This window comes from Urocitellus parryii, chromosome 9 (assembly GCF_045843805.1).
Source record: "Urocitellus parryii isolate mUroPar1 chromosome 9, mUroPar1.hap1, whole genome shotgun sequence".
Classification (NCBI taxonomy): Eukaryota; Metazoa; Chordata; class Mammalia; order Rodentia; family Sciuridae; genus Urocitellus; species Urocitellus parryii.
The window spans coordinates 143646356-143666554 of NC_135539.1; the positions used below are offsets into that span (position 1 = coordinate 143646356).

The following is a 20199-nucleotide window of genomic DNA, read 5'->3' on the forward strand; positions in this document are numbered from 1 at the left end:
TGTCCAGCCCAGGAGGTCAGCGCACCATAGAAGCTGTGGACCTAAATTTTCATATGGGAGTGTTTTTCAGCCTTTTTCTGAGCAGATGAGGCAGGATCTGTGACTGCATTAAACATCCTGGTTCTTGCAGAAAAGGGAAACCCCTGGTCACTTTCCTGCAGGAGGGGCCCTGCAGCCAGCAGGTGCCTCCAGGGGCTGAACCCAAGGCCTCAGGCCCCAGCGGGCATGGGGAGAGGGCAGGGATGAAGAAGGGTGAAGCACAGGGCTCAGGGCACATGTCTGCGATCCCAGAGGCTCAGGAGGCTGAGGCAGGAAGACCGCAAACTTCAGCAGGTGGCCGCCTGGACTACTTGGCCAGACCCTGTCTCAAAAATGAAAAACAGCCAGACACGGTGGCACACGCCTGTAATCCCAGCAGCTTGGGAGGCTGAGATAGAAGAATCGCGAGTTCAAATCCAGCCTCAGCAAAAGCGGGGCGTTAAGCAACTCAGTGAGACCCGTCTCTAAGGTAAATATGAAATAGGGCTGGGGGTGTGGCTCAGTGGTGGAGAGCCCCTGAGTTCAGTTCCCGGTACCCCCTCCAAAGTGAAAATAAGAAGGTGCTCCGTGGCAAAGCACCCTGGTTCAATCCCCAGGACCACACACACACGAGGAAGGAACAGAGTGGCCCTTCCTAGCACTGAGCTTTGGGAAGGAGGGCAGCCTGACCCGGCCTCCCCCTGCCACTCCCTGAGGTTTCTGGCATCTCCCAGAGCCCAGGAGAAGCAAGGCCTGCAGCCTCTACTCATCCAGTGGGACAGAGCTGGCTGCCCACTTGATTTCTATATGAGTTTCCAGGTGACAAAAAGTCACCGATTCCTGGAGACAGGGTCCCTCCTAGGTTCAAGCGGCCGGTCACTACAGGCAGGGCTTTCAGTCTGACATCTACCCTTCCCTCCCAGCTCCAGGAGGGGTGCCCCAGGGGCTCGACCTCTAAGCTCACTTCAGGAAACCCAACACCCTCAACCTGACCTCGCTCCTTTTGTTCCAGCCAGTAAGCGCTCCCAGCCTCCGTGGTTCTCTGGTGAGTGATTCTGTCCTTACTTTGTGAAAAAGAAAACAGTCGGTATGGTGTGCTGACCTCCTGGGCCAGGCCCAGGTCCTCAGAGCACACGCTGCATGGCCACAGCCAGCCTCCTGGGGCAAGGCCGCGGGGAGAAGCTGCCCTCTGTGGAGAGCTGCTGTCTGTGTCTCGTGATGGCGTGGGCTGGAACCCCACGAAACCCCAGAACCGTCGCGCTAGCGCCCGAAAGGCCAGCGGGAGACCCTGTGTTTTGAAAACTCTGCTCCCTGGGGTTCAGTGGAGGGAGGGAGGTACTCTCAGGGCAGCAGGGCCCCCTGCCCTCCTTCCACCTGACCGCTGCAGCCATGTTTTATACTCTTCTGATGGGCTTCTGCTTGGCAGCCTTGGGGGCCAGACACGCGCATTCACCTCGCCCCGTCCCATGGCGGAGGAGAGGACGCAGGCGCCACGAAGTTCGCCCCAATTCCCGTGGTATTCAGTGTGCGTGCCAAGATGCTGGCCCCCGAGACGGGAGGGGAGGGAGCAGAGGTGGCCTGAGTGGGCTGGGGAGCTGCACTGCCCCCGGCTCACTGGCTCTGTTCTGGGGTCGGCCTCCAGGTGGGACGACAGGACATGCAGATGCATTCCTGGCCCTGCAGGTCCTTGGGCGGCGGGGCAGGCCCTGGAGGGGTCTTTCACAGCTGCCGCTGGGCCAGGCCGGCTGGAGGGTGTGCAGGCGGGGTCTGCTGCCCGCGGACTGTCTGCCAGAGCCTTGGTGTGCGGCCGGCTCCTCACCTCAAGGCAGCGGGCCTCTGTGCCGCTTTCCTCACCACAACGCTGGCCTGCTCTGTGGAGGGCCCTGAGGCCACACAGCCCCTCTGGGCACCTCATCTCGAACCCACCCGTCAGGCCTGGGAACAGGACCTGGCTTCCCCGAAGCTTGACCTGGTGCGGTGACAGTAGGTGGCCCACTCTTGGCTGGCGTCCTGAGGTTGGGAGAGTGGTGCTCCTGTCCTCGGCGGACCATGCAGGGGCTCAGTGGGCACTGAGACTCCCAGGTAAAGGGTCCAAGGAGCAGAAAGAAGAGAGATCCGGGGTGGCTGTGTAGCCAGCGTTGAGCTCATACACGGCGTGTGCAAGGCCCTGGGTTGTCCCCAGCGCCATAAAACCCCAAATACTACTAATAAACAAACGACCAGGAAAAAAAATTAAAAAGAGAGATTCATCCTTGAATGTGAAACGGAGAAACTCCCTGCCCAGACCTCGGAGGCCTGCAAGTGGGATGGCTGTGCCTCTTCCTGAGGAGGGGAGACCCCCAGGACGGCCTCCGCCCAGCGACACTTACCTCCTCACCATTCTGGCCCAGCTCTACCCTGGGGGGGAACAGGGGGAGGGAGCAGGGTGGCTTCCTTCTTGTTGGCTTAGTGGCTGGTGTCTAGAGGGAGGGCGACAGACGGACACACGGAGAGAGAAAGAGACAGCCCATCAGGCCACAGGGAGGAAGAGGAGGGAGTGGACGCAGGAGTGTCGAGGGCGTCTGGAGAAGGCCGGATGGAGGAGGCCGTGTGGGTGGGCTGCCCGGCGCCATGTGGCCGCTCCGGGACTCAGCATCTCCATCCCTGCAGAACCCCTCCTTCCCCCGACTCACTGACTGGACCAGCGCCTCAAAATGACAACCACAGCCAGCCTCTTTAGCTTTTTAGGCAGTGCCAGCACCGGAGATCCATGTCATCTCCTCTGTCCCTTAGGAAGTTCCTATGAGGTCTAGGAATTATGGGCCCAATTTTTCAGTGGAGAAAACCAAACATCAAAACAGCGCACCTGAGAAGGTAAGCAGGCTGCCAGGGGCCTCCCACCCTGCTCCTCTCCGCTCACCCCTGGTCCCTGAGGCTGGGAAACGAGCCCAGCTCTCCCCAAAGCCACAGGGTCTCCACATTTCCCCCTGAGCAGGACTCCCTCCCGATGCCCGGCTTCCTCCAGGAAGTGCGTCCTCTCGTCCTGCTCAACCCAGGGCCTGCTCCTGATTTCTGGGGGAGGGCAGCCCTGGGAGCCTGGCCTGGCAGCAGTGCAGGAGCTCGGTCTGGGCCAGTGGAAGAGCCAGAGGAGCCCGCTCTGTGGGCCTGTTCACAACACCTCCCGGTCCCTGCTACCCACCTCACTGAGGAGTGCAGCCTGCTCAGGCTCTGCCCCCAGGGCACATACCCGGATCCGAGGGGCCCCTCTGGCTTCTTTTCCTAATTTGGCCATAGCAAGCCTCTCCCTCCTCTTCTCAGCCCGAGCAGACTCCCCTTCCCTCCCAGAACAGGAAGCCGGGAGGCTCACCTCTGTGGCTGCAGCCGCCTGCTCCCGAAACCGCCCGGCCAGCTGGGCCACCGACGGGGGTGCTGAGCTGTCCACGTTGGCATTTGTCTCTGCTGGCCTTTCCTGGCAAGCCAAAGAGAAGCAAAAGTCGATCAGCAAGTGGGCACTTGGCTCTTCAGAGTCTCAGTGCCAGTGCCACGAGGGGCACTGTTTTGTGGCCACCAGCAGGAATGTGGTGACAGGGTAGTAATGGTGTTCTGCCGTGGACGCCTGTATTCAGGAATTTTTACAAAGCCTGCGGTCAACCACGATTAGCAAATATCTACAGTACGCTCTGCCCGATCTGCCTCTGGGGGCCTGGGGGCAAATGCATTGGTCCTGTCCTGGAGGGGGGGCCCAGAGATGTGGGGGTAGCACAGGCCAGAGTTCCTCCTTCTGCGAGGACCCAGAGAAGGACTGTATGCACAGTGGTTTCCATCCGTCACCCAGCAACTTTGACAAATGGAGGCTGCAGCGTGCATTTAGAGACATGGGCCTTTGTTGGCAGGAAAGGGGTGAGCAGCCGCCCCTGCTGAATCTAACGCACGGGCCTTGGCTTTCCTACTTAATCGACTGCCTTGGGCAAAGAGTTGTTCCGCAGACACCTGCTGCATTAGGAAGGTGCCTCAGGAGGCGGTGGCCTGCAGGGTGAGAACCAGGCGCTGAGACTCCACCACGGACTCGCCCCTCCCGCCTGGCTGGAGCTCTCCCTGCCTCCACGGGGCTGCAGGTGCCCTCGCAGGGCTGCTCTGTGGGTCAGCTGAGAGGCACGAGGCCTGGAGCCCTGCGAGTGCTTCAGGGTTCTTGTCATCCTGCCTCCAGCTCGGGTCCCTGCTCACTGTCAAGTCCCAGGCCAAGACGCGACATGACATGTCACCGAGCTGTGTCCCCGAGGCAGGGCAGGCAGCAGCCCTAGGAATGCCCCTTGCTCCTACCTCGTTACCCGTGGCCTATGACACCTGGTTTTAATGACACTTTCAGGTCCGATCCCAGGCAGCAGGCTTCACCCTCTTTGTCACAATGGGGACATTTCTTAGACTGCAGACTCCCCCTGCCACCTCCCTCCTGCACATCTAGCTGGAAACTGGGAGGATTGGCAGCAGTTTGAGAAAGTCCATCTCTGCCTGCCCACAGGCCTCGTGGCCCTAAAGACAGGCTCCAGCAGCAGCGCCCCAGCACCCCCACCGGGCACACACCCATTTCCTTGGGCCTCCTTTTTGTGTGACAACTGTCTCAAAGCTTCCTGGCTTCTCCCACCACCAGCCCCCACCAACTCCCAAGAGTGGAGTCAAGGGGCTGGGCTGGGGCTCAGCAGCAGAGCATTTGCCTCCCTCGTGTGAGGCCCTGGGTTCGATCCTTAGCACCACATAAAAATAAACAAAATAAAGGTATTGTGTCCATCTACCACTAAAAACTAAAATAATAATAATAATAATAATAATAATGGAGTTAAGTAAATGAGAGGAATTTGGAGAAGATTCCTTCAGAGGCGGAGGGTCTCCAGGGTCAGGGAACTGCTGACCTTGAGGGGCTGTGCTGGGCAGCGACCTCGTCCTGTTGCCAGCCCTGGTTCCAGTTCACCTGCATTCCGACCCAACACCCACACTGGTTTCACTGAGAGGTTGAAAGATTCACTTCACTGCTACTGAGGACGCCAGACTGCCTCTAGTGCTGGACAGACGTCCAGCGCCCCACCCCGGGAGCGCCCCACGGGGCAGGGCTCACAGGACTCACACCTGTTGGGCCTTCTCATCTGCCATGTCAGAGACCCAAACCTGTCCTCCTGGAACAGGGACAGCCTCTGGGGCGGGCGTGGTGAACCGAGCCACTCTTGGCCCACTGGCCTGTCCATCTGTCCAGCTTCCTGCCCACAGGACCTATCGGCCTCCATTCACTGCTATTTCTTGCGCGGGTCCTGCTGACAGCGCACTCTCCCCCGGCCTCCCGGGCGCCGGCGCTGGTGGCCCAGCACACATTCCAGTTAAAAATAGAGCAGGGCAGGAATCAAAACCTCCTCCCGAACTTCCCTGTCTGGAAACCGGGCTTGGCAGGGGCTCAGCAGCAGCACCGTAAGGCTCTGGGTGCATTTAGAGCTGAAGAGCTGGGTCGCAGGGAAGACTAGCCCCTCTATGTGTCTTCCTGGGGCCCAGGGAGTCGGTCTTAGACTCCAGGACGCCAGAGCTCTTGGGTCCGGCAAGCCCAGACACCTGCCATCATGCTGTGTAAGACTGATCGCTGCCTGCTGCCCACTGGGCACATGAGAGCCCAGAGAGAACAAGTAACTTAGCCAGAATCACACAGGAGAAGCCGAGGGGAATAAACGTTTGTCCCAACACCTGATAAGACGTCCGTTAAGAGGTGGAGCTGGGGGAAGTGCCCTGGAAGCTGAAAAGGTGCTATGTGAGCTCCAAATTGTCATCAGCCTCCCGGTGCCAGGTGCAGGGGAGGAGGCATGGCCTTGGGGATGGACGGGGCTGGCGGCTCAGTCTGCCTGAGGCTCTGCCTGCATTTCTGCCGGGCAATTCTGCAGCAGACCAGAAACCTCCGCGTCCAGCTCTGCCCCTGGCCAGCTCCCGCTCAGCCCTGAGCTGCTGGGGAAAGCCACGCTCTCACCTGAACTGTGGTCGTAGTTCTGGGAAGGACTCAGCGTCCCCGCTTACTCCCGGGCTTTCCTGAGACCCCTTGGGCTCCCCGGCATTGCATTTCCTTTCCTGGCCTACAAGGAACCGGGCAAGGCCTGAGGTGGGAGGTGCTCACCAAGGCTGGTCCCTTCCCCTCCTGCCTCCCACCTGGTCTGCCAGCGTCGGGGCCTGGGCACCGGCTCCAGAGGCCAAGGACACCCTCCGCTCACCCCTGGCAACACAGCGTCTTGGACACTTCTCCCTGTCCTGCCTTCGTCCTCCCTGGCCTCCGCAGCCTGTGGCCTTCCCTCCATCCTCCAGGACCTGATGTGCCTGCCAAGCCTTCCTGTCACCATGCCCACCCGCCAGCTTAGACAGACGGCTGCGGGTGCTGTCCGGCTGTGCCGAGGCCAGAAGAAAGTCACCTCTGGTGTTTTCTTTCCATTCCTTTGGCACGTTCTTCTGAAGGAACCCAGGAGCGCTGTGGCTGGACTGGGTGGACCCCTCCCATGGTTGCCATGTGGAGGAAACACGGTTGGGAAGCTGCTGACCGTCCACACAGGGCAGCCTTTGTGGAGCCAGAGTGGGCTCTCCCTCGTCTGCCTCTGCTGCTCCTCCCCCTCCTCCTCCAGGGTCCAAGTGCCCCACAGCCTTGGGCCTCGGCTTAGGGAAACGAGAGGCTCTGCCTAGCCCAGGAGCCCTTGCTCTTGGCCAGAAGGAAGGTTCTCTTGCTCAGGAGAGCAGGCCAGAGGACCAGAGCCTCGACGGCAGATGGCGGCTCGCCCCCTCCATTCTGCAGGACGGCAGAGCCGAAGACAGCCTTGCGGGGAGCCACCCCTCCGAGACGCCAGCCATCACCTAAGAGGCACCCTGTTGTCCCTTCAGGCTCGGTGGTCTCTCGTTGGCTGCTGATCCTTTAACTCTTCCCTTTCCTCCACTCCCCAGCCACCCAGGGTTGAGCACCGCCATTGCAGGTTGGCGGGAAGGCCCCTGGACTGGACCTCGTAGGCCCCTCGCCCTACCTGCTGACCCAGAGCACCTGCAGCTACAGTGGGTGTGTCCCCGTGAGGCTGACCACTTCTAGCAGGGAGGCTGGCAGAGGGGCCGAGCACCTTGCTCTTCAGGTTAGTAAGTACTGGCACAGGGACGCCTGGGCCTGGCTCCGGGGCCCAGCTCCCTCCAAGACTGACCCTAACCGCCTCTCGTACTGTTCTGGCCTCCGAGGCTGACGCTGAGCAAGACAGCAGTCCTTCCCTCCCGCAGTCGACCTCCAGTGGTCAGCCAGGCCTGTGCCACGGCCCTGAGAACGTCGAATGGTCACCTCTGCTCTGGTCGCAGGCAGACAGCACTGAGGAGGGGGATCCGGCTGGATCCCAGTCAGGGACAAGACGGGAGGAAAACTATTCTGAACAGAAACACAGATGGGGCTGGGTTGTGGCTCAGTGGTAGAGTGCTCGCCCAGCACATGTGAGGCCCTGGGTTCGAGCCTTAGCGCCACATAAATGAAATAAAGATACTGTGTCCACTGACGACTAAAAAATAAATATTAAAAAAAAAAAAAGAAAAAAAAAACACAGATGGGAACCCAGGTTGAGGGACAGGGACAGAGAAGTGGGGCAGGCCAGGCTGTGCACCAGAGGGGACTGGAGAGGAAGGGCCGGGCAGTCTGGGGCAGCAGCAGGGCAAGTGTGGTGCCTCCTGCTGAGTGATGGGGTCCACACGGAGGCTCCCAAGGAGGGACTGACCTGCCACTGACAGGCCTCTGTGGAGGACAGACGGGCAGAAGCAGACCAGGAGGCAGGCCCTGGCAAGGTCCAGCTGAGAGGAGGCGGGCCCTGGAAAGGTTCAGTGGAGAGGTGACAGTGAGTGGACCAGGCCTGTCCCAGGGTGGGGTGGGAGGAGGGCTCAGGGGTGGGACCTGGGAACCCTGGCACAGGGGTGGGAGGAAGGGACAGAGGGGATGGGTCCTGATGGCTGGCTGGGTAGCGGGTCCCTGGGGACTTCTGGGCTGGAGAGCCTGGCGGTCAGGGAGCGCCACAGACGCAGTGATGACGAGTCCTCACAGAGGTCCCCACACCCAGCGCTCGGTCTCCTCAGGGGGTACCTGCTCACACCTCAAGTGCCCACTCGGGACACGGGAAGTCCCGGGGACAGCCGTCCCTGAGGCTGCACCGCAGAAGGCCGGGGTGGGGGAGGGTTGGCTCCAGAGCGGATACTGCACCGAGGGGCATTTCAGTCTGTTCCAGGGAGCCTGGAACCTGCCAGCAAATCAAGCCCCGTGGCTCAGGGCGATGAGGCTGCCATGGATCCAGGCTTCCAGCACAGGCCTCGAAGCAGGGGACCACCCCGGATTGTGTGGGTGGCCCTCATGACCACAGGGGCCTCAGAGTGCAGGAGATGGCAGGAGAGTCAGGGTCAGAGGGAGGGAGGTCAGAGAGACTGGCCACTGCTGCTGGCTTGGAGCCTGGAGGAAGAGGCCAGAAAGCCACCAATGCAGGTGCTCCTCGAAGTCCAAGGCCACAGGGCTCCTCCCAGAGCCTCCAGAGGAGCACGCCCTGGGACGACTTGGTGCAGAGATATGTCCTGAATCTGTGACCTCCTGAACCGTCCGATGCTAAGTTGCAGCGTGCAAGCCCTAAGGGGCGGTCACTTGTTACAGCAGCCACGGGCACTGAGACCTCAGGCCGCTCTGAGCCCCGGGAACAGTGCAGCGGGGAAGAAGAGGCCGTCCCTGCTCCTCTCTGGCACCCACCCTCCTGATAGAGGCTGGAGAGATGGTGCTGGGCACCACTGCCCACCACCAGGGAGGTCACGAGGGGGAGGGGAGGCGGAGGAGACCCAGTGGAGGCTGCTGTGGTCTGGAGCCACGGGTGAAAGGCACAGTGGGAGCTCCCGACCTGGCCAGAGGCGCCACGCGGCTTCCAGGAGGAAGGGGCCTCAGAGTGCAGGAGATGGCAGAAGAGTCAGGGTCAGAGGAAGGGAGGTCAGAGAGACTGGCCATGCTGGCTGGGAAGCTGTCCGGAGCCGGCCCCAGGCCAGCGAGCCACGGGGGTGGGGGGAAGAAGCTCCGAAGCCTGCAGGGCTCCCAGGCCTGAGAGGCAAGATGAGGCTGAGGAGGAAAACAGTCTGAGTGCAGAGGCCTCCAAAGTCATTGGAGGGTTTTCAGCAAAAGAGCACAGAAGTCGGGGTTATCTGCAGCACTCTCTGGCTGCAGTGTGGGGACTGGGCAGGCTGGGGACAGGGCTGGCAGGCATGAGCAGGGAGGCCCATTTGGAGGCCACAGTCCTTGTAACAGAAGAGGAAGATCAAGCAGAAGCTAAAAAGTGGCAAGCACACTGGCTCCAGAGGGCAGGCCCTCTGAGCTGAGCTTCTGCTGGCCTGGTCCAGGGAGCTGGGAGCTGCATTGGGAAGGAGTGGGCAGAGGCCAGGAAGTGAAGAGCGGCCAGTCGCTTCTGGGGTGAGGGCAAGGAGGGAGCCTCTGGCAAGGGCTTGAGGTCCAGGAGACCCCGCTCTAGATGTGCAGCTCCCTGTTGCTGTGGGGGCTCAGCACGAGCGCTGCCTGCCACCCACAGACCCTTTCGCTGTGGGCCTTTCTAAGGGGAGGAGCAAGAATCAAGAGCGAGCCTGTGGCCCACCTTGGGAGGGGCCGGAAGAGCTGCAGACCTGCAGTTGACTGAGTCAGCCATTCAGAGGGTGTTAGAGTCCCGCCACCAGCCAGGCCGGGGCCGGTCTAGGGACTTGAGAGCAGGGCAGGTGCCTCCCACCTGCAGGTGCCCCGGTCTGATGGGCCTAGAGGGGAATGGAGAACCAGGAGTCAGCAGAGGCTGAAGGCTGGGCCCAGCGGTGACCCTGGGCACACGGCTCTGCCTGGGAATGAGTTGATATCTTAAGGATGGCTTTGGGTGGAGACTGGTGCTGACACTCTGTGGACCTCAGGGGTCTGAGAAACTGAAGAGGATGGTAGCCTAGCCTGGCATGGGGTCAGAGGAGCTAGAGATCATTAATAGGACTCAAAGGGTCGGTGCCATGGAGACATTAACAGAACTTGCTAGAGGTTGGGTCTGCAGAATCCCTTAAGGCCTGTGTGGTCCTCTGCTTCGGTCCCCAGCCTGGTACCCTTGGGAGACTGCAGACTTTAAGAGGGGGGCCTAGGGGAGGTACTTAGGTCACAGGGAGGTGTGCCCTTGAAAGTGCCCTTGAAGGGACTGTAGGGCCCAGTGTTGTCCTCCTCTTTTGTCCTGGGCCACAAGGTGAGCCAGCTGGCCCTGGACTTCCTCCACAGACCCAGAAGCAATGGCACCAATCGTGAACCGTGACCCCCAAACCGAGAGCTCAAATACACCCTTCTCACTGTCAGTTGATTATCTCAGGTGTTCGCCCGGTAATGGAGGCTGACGAGCACAGGCCGCGAGGGCCATTTAGGAGGAAAGACTGGGCTGGGGATGTGGCTCAGCGGTAGCGCGCTCGCCTGGCGTGCGTGCGGCCCGGGTTCGATCCTCAGCACCACATACCAACAAAGATGTTGTGTCTGCCGAGAACTAAAGAATAAATATTAAAAATTCTCTCTCTCTCTCCTCTCTCACTCTCTCTTTAAAAAAAAAAAAAAAAAAAAAAAAAAGGAGGAAAGACTGACCAGAATGGGTGACTGAATGGGTAGGAATAGGCAGAGTCAAGATCCACCTGCGTTTCCAGCTCGGGCTTCTGCAGGATGCGGAGAAAAGGAGCCCAGGCAAGAGCAGGGCTGGAAGGAGAGAGGAGAGAGGTGGCAAGTCACAGGAGGCGAGCTCAGAGCAGGCGGTGGACGGACGCAGCAGAGGGCGAGCTCAGAGCAGGCGGTGGACGCAGCAGAGGGCCAGGCAGACCCAAAAGCACCTGCTGGGGATCCTTGGAGTCAGAGGAGCCCATGGTTGAACCTTGGCCATGCTACAAGGTGGGAGAGCCTGAAGACTGGCGGGTGTGAAGGCCGAAGAAGAGGTGGGCGGGGTGGCTGAGGAGAGGCCGCAGGCTCCAGGCCTCCTGGGCCACATCTCTGAAATTCCTCTTCTCGCCAGAGAGCACAGAGGCGGAAGCAAGACAGCTTCAGCCTGGTGGCCAGTGGCTCTTGGACTGTGGGGTTCTTGTGGCTGAGGGCAAAGGGGAAGAGTGGGGAGGGGTGCCCCAGGACAGAGGTACATGTGATCGGGACGGGTCCCCTCAAGTGCACCTGCAGTGAACGTGCAATTCCTCTGTCTCCACAGTGTGTCCAGAAACCCCTACCTGTGCACTCTCACGCTGGTCAGTTCAGTAGCACACCTGGTGAGCCAGGGCCACCTGCTCAAACACCCTTGGCTGGGGGTCACTCCTGCTGCCTGAGCAGGGGCCCGGGGACAGTGAGTCCTTCAGGCCACAGGAGGCCTGCCTCCTGAGATGACAACAAGCCTCCAGGCCGGGCCTGCCTCCCAGTCCGCTGCGGCCTCTCCTGGTTCAGCCCTCCCTCCCGGCTGCCTGCAGAGCAGCTCTGGAGCTGGACTGTCAGTGGGGAGGCCCTCGGGTGCCTGCCCTGGAGAGGCTCGCATGATGCCCTGCAGGGGGACGAGAGCAGCCCAGGGGGAATCTTGGCCCTGTTACAGGTGGAAGAGGCTGAACACTGGCAGGGCGTGAAGGCCACAGAGCAGGTGGACAGGGGCGGGCCAGGAGACGTTAGTGTCATCATGTGACCTGCGGGTGGAGGTCACATGATTCCGGGAGCTACAAGGTCCTGAGCACCCGCCATGTGCCTGCGCGGGTGGGTGGTCTCACCTGATTCACACAACGGCACCCAAGGGGGAGTCACCGAGGCAAGAGAAGGTGGGTGTTTCTCCAAAGCCTACGAATGAGTGGTGGCAGGAGAGCTCGCTCAGGCCTCGGGTCTGCGCCATGAATGAGGACTTTCAGGAGGAGCCGGGCAAGGGCCACGGGGCATCTGGCTCTGCGGCTGCATATGTGCTGACCCGGAAGGGACAGGTCAGGCAGGGAAAGATGCCCAGGGCACAGCTGAGGCCTGCTTCATGTCGCTGAGGCAATGTGAGCAGGAAGTGAGTAAAAAGAAGGTTTTCCACTTGATCAGTATGTACTGCACATGGCCTAGAATATGGCCATGTGATTAAACTGACCGTCCCTTGAAAATTCCAGAAGCCCTAACCTCAGAGGTCAAGGCTTTTCCACATTATTTTTTCCAGGGATGGGGATTGAACTCAGGGCCTTGTACATTCCGGGCAAGCAGTCTACCACTAGCTACATCCCCAGCTCTTGCTAAGTTGCCCAGGCTGGCCTTGAACTTGCGATCCTCCTGCCTTGGCTTCCCCAGTAGCTAGGGTTATAGGCGTGCACGCCCACACCGGGCTTTTCCAATGTTTTGAAGTCAGAGAGTCATGAGATTATTGGCAGGTGTGAAGAAACTTCTTCATAGGCACCATTTACTTTTGTGATTGTACTTGGAATTGTACATGGAAGCTTCTAATTTGGAAGCAGAAGAAAATAACTGGGTTTAAATAACATCAGAAGAAAGAAATCCCGAGTTTTTAGAAGTTATCAAGTTCACAAACCTGTTTAGCTGCATTCACAGACACTGTACAGCACCACAGAAGGAGCCCCAGAGAACACGGCCCGGGGAAGGCCCACCTGAGCAGAGCTGCCGGTCCTTCCAGCAAACCCTGAGGGGCCCGTGCCCCTGGGCACCGCCCCACTCAGCAGAACAGCTGCCCCTCTTGGTGTCTCAGCACTCCTCTGACTCGGCCACTCCTTCCTGGACCCCGCGCCTGCACCAGGCCCTTTCCTACCAATCATAGTCCCCCCGGGAAGGCCTGCTTCCAACCACCGCCACTTTAACTCCAGTTTATTATTTATTAGAGCAACAAATGCCATGGGGGGAAAGGACTGGATCACAGGAGAAGGGAGCCTGGTCCCAAGATGTGACATTTACACTGAGACAAGTAGGCGTGACCCTGGCCAAGTGAGCGCGCGCGCGCGTGTGTGTGTGTGTGTGTGTGGGGATTGAGGTGGCTGAGAGTAGTACCCCAAGTGGAGTTTGCACAAAAGCCTTGGCCAGCTGAGACCAGGGAACTGAAGACCGAGGCCCTGTGCTGCTGGAACTCAGAGAGCACTTACCATGCCCCGAGTCTGCAAGGTCTCTTCCTACAGAAGCCCTGAGCACTGACCACGTGTTAGCCACATCCCCATCCCCAGTCCGCTGCCTGGCCCATGGCAGGGCATTGCTCTGGAAGTGATAAATGTGTAGCCAGTTTGAAAAATATTCTGGCAGCTTCTCATGAAGCTAAACATACATCCTCCAAAGGACTTCACAATTGCACTCGTAGGTGTTTACCCAAAGAAGGGAAAGCGCATGTGCACAGGAAGACCCGTGTGCAAATCTTCAGGAAAGCATCATGACTCCTAGCCCAGGTCTAGGAGCACCTCTCAGAGTGGACGGGCCGACTGTGTTATGTCACCATGCAAGCCCGCGCAGAGTGAAAGGGCAGAGGCTGGCCCACCCACACAGGCGAACCCCGAAAGTTTTATGGCAAGTGGAAGGAGTCACCACCAAGACTACCTGCATGATTTCATTTACTTCCTGCCCTTAAAAAGTGATCAGAGCGGGTCACTGATTGCCAGGGCCTGGGTTGGGTCCAGGTGGGGAATCAACCGCAGGGGCAGGAGGAACTTGGCATGAGGGAAAGGCTCAGCACCTGGAATGTGGCCTGGTGCAGGAGTGGTGGGCGTGACTGCACCCGAGTCGGCACTCCCTGAGCTGGGCACGAAAGCAGGTTAATTGTCTTGAGCGTCAACCTTATCCTGTAAAGGTGGCTGAACAATTTGTTGAAGCGCTGATACGGTTCAAATACAAAGGCTGACATGTACTGCGTCTTGTGATGTGCTAGCCCCAGGAGCCCAGGGCCCGGGCAGGAGGGCACCCTTTGGCAGCTGCCACGAGCAGGCCTCCTCTGTCGTCCCTGTCCAGTCCCTGGCTCCTGCAGCAACACACAGAGAGAGAACAGGATGGGGGCTTGACAAGCCCAGTTGTGCATCCCACTCTCCCATCTCTGGGCTGTGGGATCCTGGGCAACTGAGATGCGGGTCACACCACCCTCTTGGGTCGCAGATGCCAAGAGATGGTGTTTGACTGCTTACTCAAATCCTGCGTGATCTCAGGCAACACAGCCCAGCTCACAGAGCCTCTGAGCCGCCGGCCTTGGGAAGCAGGTCTGGAGCAGCACTTCTCCAACAGGACTGTTAGGGAGCCTAGAGCAGCCTGGGGCCGGTCCAGCACAGGGCCCTGCGCCCAGCTACCTTCCCTGGATTCAGCCATGGGTGTGGAGGTCTCAGATGCCCACCGGCACACAGTAGGGTTACTCTTCATGGGGATGCTAGGCGGGTGCAAGTTTGGCCCTAAAGAATTGCGGGGGGGGGGGGGTGGTGGCAGCTGGAGACGTGGCTCAGCGGACGGGCTTGCCTAGCATGTGTGAGGCCCTGGTTTAATCCTTAGCACCACATAAAAATAGATAAGTAAGTAAAATAAAGGTATTGTATCCATCTACATTAAAAAAAAAATTGAACAGAACAAACAATTGCAGGAGATGGGAGAGGTCTGCCACGGCCAAGTTATTTTCACAAGGGACTTGCCCTGGAGGAATGCGCAGAGCAGCGGGTTGGCAGGCGCTTGGCATCGAGGAACTCACAACCTGGAGGTTGCGGCAAGCGCAGGACGGCGCGTCTGGGCCAGAGCCTAAGAATGGAGCCTCTCCTCTCTCTCCTACCCAGAACCACGGGCAGCCTGTGGGGCCTTCCACCACAAATAGCGAGCTGGGCTCAGTAACTGTTTTGGAAAGGAGCTTCCAGAAGGCAGGAGGGAGGCTCAAATTATCTAGGGCCTCCAGGGGCACCTGGAAAAGGTGGGTGGGACCAGCAGAGGGACATCAGAACCCTTGTAGGATGCAAGGCCAGGAAGAGCTATGGTAACGGGAAGTGAATGGGGGAGCGCAGGGGGACCCGCAGAGTGTTAGGTGGGACTCTCCACCACCTCTCAGTCCTACGGGCCTTGCTGCTGCCCAGGAGGGCAAAGAGTAACCTTCACTTCCTTTTTATCATAAGTCATGCAAAGAGGGATGAAGATTTGCTTACTTTCCTGTTACGTTTTTGCAGTGCGCTACACCAGGGCACAGCTCTGCTGGGAGCTTCGGTTCTGCAGCAGGCGGGATCCACGCAGGGAGCGGAGCCGCAATGAGAGTATGAGTCCTCCAGGGAGGGCTTTCCACTGACCCCCGGGTGGGCGATCCTGGTCCGGGTTACCAGGCTCCGAGCAGAGGTTAGTGTACAAGGTGCCCACAGACCAATCTGCACATTGTATTCCTCGGAGGAAACCCAAGAAGGTCCTCCTAGGACTGAGCGCTGAAATAACCCAGCAGCAGGGCTCACAGATCCAAGACACAAAGAACCTGTCCTACACTCCCTCTGCTCCTTGGGCAGGTATTTGAGCAGATGCCCACATTTTTTTTAATCCATGGTGGAGCCGGGCACAGCTCAGGCAGTACTTTTCCCATTGCCTCAGCACACCCTCCTGAGTGGACTCCAGAGCCTGGGACGCTGGCTGCTGTGGCCTACCTAGGACAGGAGGCTCCTCTCTTAGTGGCTTCTAGTTGGCCTCATACAGAAAGGATCTGAAATTGCAAAAGGGCCTTCTGGATCCCCCCAGAAAGCAGAGGCAGAAGTGGTGCTCACGTCCACCCAAGGTTAGCACACTGCTGGCCATGAGGCCAGATTGGCCAGCACTGCCTGTCTGCAGCCACCCTGACTTTGGGGCACAGGCTGGTGTGTATGTGTGTGTGTGTGTGTGTGTGCGTGCGTGCTAGCGCGTGCCGAAGCAGGTCCTGGATCTGCCTCCCTAGCAGGGACTTGGTAAGGTAATAGTCTCCTTTGGACTTATTTTCCTCCTTTGTAACATGAGGATGTGTCCACCACAGAAGATCATTATGACTATGAGTGAGATTAGGTGCACAGAAATGCCTTAAAACAATATTACGCCCCCACCCCATTTGTCGTTCTCTTTCACACTGATTTTACTTAGTATGGCTGGGCACTGGCTAGGCTGGGGTTAGAACCTGCTAATAACCCTGACTTAAGCAGGCCTTCTACCGGTTCATAGTTGTGCAAGTGACATTTAAGATTTGAGATCTCTAGGAATCTTGAGTGAGCCTCTCGGTTGGGGTTACAGAGAAATTAAGCCATGGCCCCTGCTCCGTGGAAGCTGACAGAAGCAAAGGGGGACCCAATACCAGCACATGAGGACAAATCTGTGAGGGGGTCCTGGCCAAGCAGCTGCAGGAGCCCCAGTGTGCTGTCAGAGCCCAGGGGGGAGGAGTGGGGAGAGGGGGGAGAGACAGGACGTGCTCTGGGGCAGAGTCTGGTTTGTGGCTCCCTCTACTCCTTAGGTGACCATGGGCAGGCAACCTCACCTGTGCAGTGGGGACATACCGCTTAGCCCCACAGACCATATGAGAATCCAACGGGAGGGCCCAGGTGGCTGTTCAGGGTAACACACGCTCAGCAAACCCTGCTGCTCAACACAAAGCCCCGGAACTTGGAATCCACCCTTCAGGGCACGTGTGGTGGGAACCTTGAGGGAAGACACTGGTCCTGAGTTCTCACCACGCCAAACCAAGATTGCAAAGGGGAGTCCCAGCCAGCCCCACGGCGATGCAGCCTCCTGCTGGAGAGGGGGCTGGGGGTCCAGGGAAGAGTGGGCCACCCAGTGAGGTCCCAGAGCAGGGCCAGGAGAGGGCAACCCATGGAAGAGAGCAGGGAAAATGGAAGGAAAACTTCCATTTAAGGAGCAAATGGGGGTGGGTGGCAGGGAGCGGGAGAGACGCGGAGGCTGGGAGCGGGGGACGGGCATTCCAGACTGTGTCAGTGCAGCAGCTGCCCAGAGGATGGGCCGGGGTCAGGGGACCTGAGGGACTGCTGACCTCCCACACCGGGCTCCAGAGTTTGTGACATTTTGAAGACAGACTGAGGTTCTTAGGGAACACAGCTCGTGACAACAGAGTGTAGAAGGAGAGTGTTAAGTGAAACACTTCCCAGTCCAAGGGAGACCAGTGGAAGGAAGGGACCAGAGGGAGGGAGCAAGGACGGGAAGCAGAGGTACGGAAACAAATGGACCAGATCAGGTTGTCCTGTTGTGTGCACGGCCAGCGGCCAGCTCACAGCAGCAGATCCACCATCGCGTGCCATTAGAATGCACCAATAAGCATTTTTTAAAAAATAAAAAATGCAATGTTTCCCTTTTTAACCAAGACAGAATTCTAGAAGTTATTTAGCGTCCCCCCCGAAATGTCTATCTATTAAAAAATGTAAAACTTTTTTTGGTGGAAATGGAGCACTTTTTTTTTCACAGTGAAAATCAAGAGGAAATAGCAGCTCTGGAAGTGCTTGTAGCAGATGGAGCAGAGGTCGCAGCTGTCAAGTGCAGCATGACACGGACAATACACCACAGAGGACATGCACCATCCAGAGAAGAGCCAACATGAAAAGTTGTCAGGGAAACGCAAGTTCACATAATTTCTCTTTGTACTTATCAGAAGGGAGGAGGGAGGAGGGAGGAGGGGGGCAGGGGAATGAGGGAGGGGGCAGGGAGGGGGAGGGGAGGGGGCCAGAGGAAGGAGGGTGTCAGGGCGGAGTCCTGGGAGCCAGGAAGCACCCCAGATCCTGCTGGAGGAGAGGTGGGTGGTGCAGCCTTCTGGGAAAGTGACCGGGCAGCATCTGTGAAATGAGATGACACAAACCCTTGGGCCCAGCTCCCGCCCTGCCCCTCAGGCTTCTAAGTTCAAGAGCAGGAGGCCGTGGGCAGCTGTTTACAGCAGCAGGGCCCAGGAGAGAGTGAAGAGCCGGTAAAGGGAAACGGCTTGTCCTATATCCGCCCAGTGGGCCATTTTAACTCCGAAGAAGACTGAATGACACACTCCGATTTCACCAAGTTGTGGTGAGAATAGTAGGCTGCGGAGGGGGGCATGGAGATCTACAAAGAAGCAGCCCCTGAGAACCCGGGTGTGCACCTGGGTGCCTAAGTGTATAGCATAGGTGGCGGCGGGGCTGGGGACGGAGGGACGGAGCTGTCTGGGACGCAGCTGGAGGGGAGAGTGACCAATCACGCTGTGTGCCTGTGAACATGGGAGGGAATCCCACTCTTATGTATAACTGTAATGCACGCCTAAAAAATAAAAGTCAGACTACAACTGAGTTACACCTCGGGTACTTAAAAGTTTGTGTGTGTGTGTGAGTAAGCTGGAGCTGATCGGCCTATTTTTGTTTCATTTTTGACCAGTTTCTGAGTTCTTGGATCTACCCTACGCACACGTTCACGAAACACACTACAGAAAGCCTTTAAGATTTGCTCCACTTACATTAGAAATCAATCCACACCAGTCCAGAGGGATTCCTCCCACCACGGCATGGTGACCTGCCGTGGGGGTGGACCACAGTGCACACCTCTCCTCTCTGACATGCGGACACTGAGCCCATTTTGCAGTACGTCACAGTTACACATGCACTGCCATGACTAATCATGTGCACCGGTATGTCCAGACTGACGGACATGCACCTGTATGTTCAGACTGACAGAAGTGCAGCTCTCGGGCCAGTTCTCTCTGGCGGGCTTGTGAGGTCCACCAGCACCGGTGTGTGCCCACTTGGTGGGTGTGACTGTGCCCTGCCATGGAGGTGGTGCCATTCTGCACGTCCCCAGCCACGTGTGAGCCAGCCGGTGGCCCCACCGCCTGGCGGACAGTGTGCTGAACGGTATCTCACTTCTTTCCAGTCTGGAAGGTCTGAAGAAACGGCACCTCAGGGTGGATCTCGTTTTGTCTTGTTGTAAGTGAAACCTTTTCAAATGATTGAAGATGATTTTATATCTTTTTGTGAGTCGGCTACTTATCTTTTGCTCTCTTTTCTCTCTCAGGTTTCTGGGCTTTCTGCTCTTTCCAATTTTAAGAGTTCGTTATATGTTCTACATAGAGACCTTGGCTCTTTATAAATATCTTCTCCTGGGTTCTCAGTTGTAGTGTGACTTTATTTTTTGCGGGTGCATTAATTACATAGAATAAGGGGGTACCTTCACGTACTCACACAGGCACAGAACGTGATTCGGTCACTCTCACACTCCAGGACCTCCCCTTCCCTCCCCCTCTCTCCCCTGTCTCCTTCCTCTACTCTACGAGGTAGAGCTGATTTATAAGGCAAGTGGCTAAGATATATGACCATATGAAAAATATCAAGTAAAGCTGAAATGAGAGTTTCAAGCTCTGCTCTCCAACGGCTTTGGGAAAGCCTGGCTGGAGCCGGGGCAAACACTTGGAAAACCCCAAGCAGTGAGTTGTCAACCTTCTCAAAATGTCAAGACCTCAAGACCAAGTCCCCGGGGCCTGGGGAGAAGGCAGGCATGCCCATAAGGGAGGTGAAGAGTCACTAATAATTCTACAAAGATTTTAAAAAATATTTTTAGTTGTAGATGGACACAGTAGCTTTATTTTATTTATTTATTTTTTGATGTGGTGCCGAGGATCGAACCCAGTGCCTCACGCATGGAGGCAAGTGCTCTACCTCTGAGCCACAGCCCAGGCCCTACAAAAGCTAAATTTAAATCTATGCAGCCTGAAGCTCTGTTAGGAGGTTTGAGGCTCATGAAAGTCCAGGGCAGCTGGCCCCACTTGCAGTGGCCTAGGCAAATCACAGTCCCTTCTCCAAGCCCTGCTGCTCTCTGCTCCAGAAAATGACCAACCTGAAGCCAAAGAGCCTCTTGCACCTCACCATAAACTGAGGAGCCGGGCACACAGGCATTTCCACCAGGCCCCGTACCCCTGGTTTTCTTGGACAGGTCTGCGTGGACTCATAACTGGACAGTTCCTAGCCTGTGTCCCCAGGAGTCACGGTTCCACTCCATGTGTCAGTGGTGTACGTTCTGAACAGAAGCTGCCATTCTGGGAATGCAGCTTGACTCCTGGGAGCCGCGAGCCCTCAGAGTGGATGGGGCAGGGTCTGCTCAGGTGGGGTGCCTGTGCAGCTGTCTTCTCCCCCTCTTGGCCATCATGGGGGACGCATTGCCAACTCCAGTCCTCAGAGGCCAGGCGGGCGAGGTGAGAGAGTGGGTGGGTGCTGACCTGAGTCCACCTACGGGAGGAGGGTGCTGCTGCC

General features: G+C 57.9%; 1 protein-coding gene across 5 annotated transcripts in view; it reads right to left on the bottom strand.

Moving 5' to 3' along the window:
- Positions 1–20199, bottom strand: part of Rcsd1 (RCSD domain containing 1) — a 52905-nt gene that overhangs the window by 12499 nt on the left and 20207 nt on the right. For 4 of the 5 annotated variants that reach the window (XM_026380169.2, XM_026380165.2, XM_026380167.2 and 1 more), the window contains 2 exons: positions 3365–3466; positions 2388–2477 (listed from right to left, as the gene is read on the bottom strand). In XM_026380169.2, coding sequence (XP_026235954.2) covers positions 2388–2477; positions 3365–3466 — 192 coding nt within the window. Of the gene's footprint in view, positions 1–2387; positions 2478–3364; positions 3467–6233; positions 6519–20199 lie in introns of those variants that run through there. The other variant, XM_026380168.2, reaches the window with a different exon arrangement.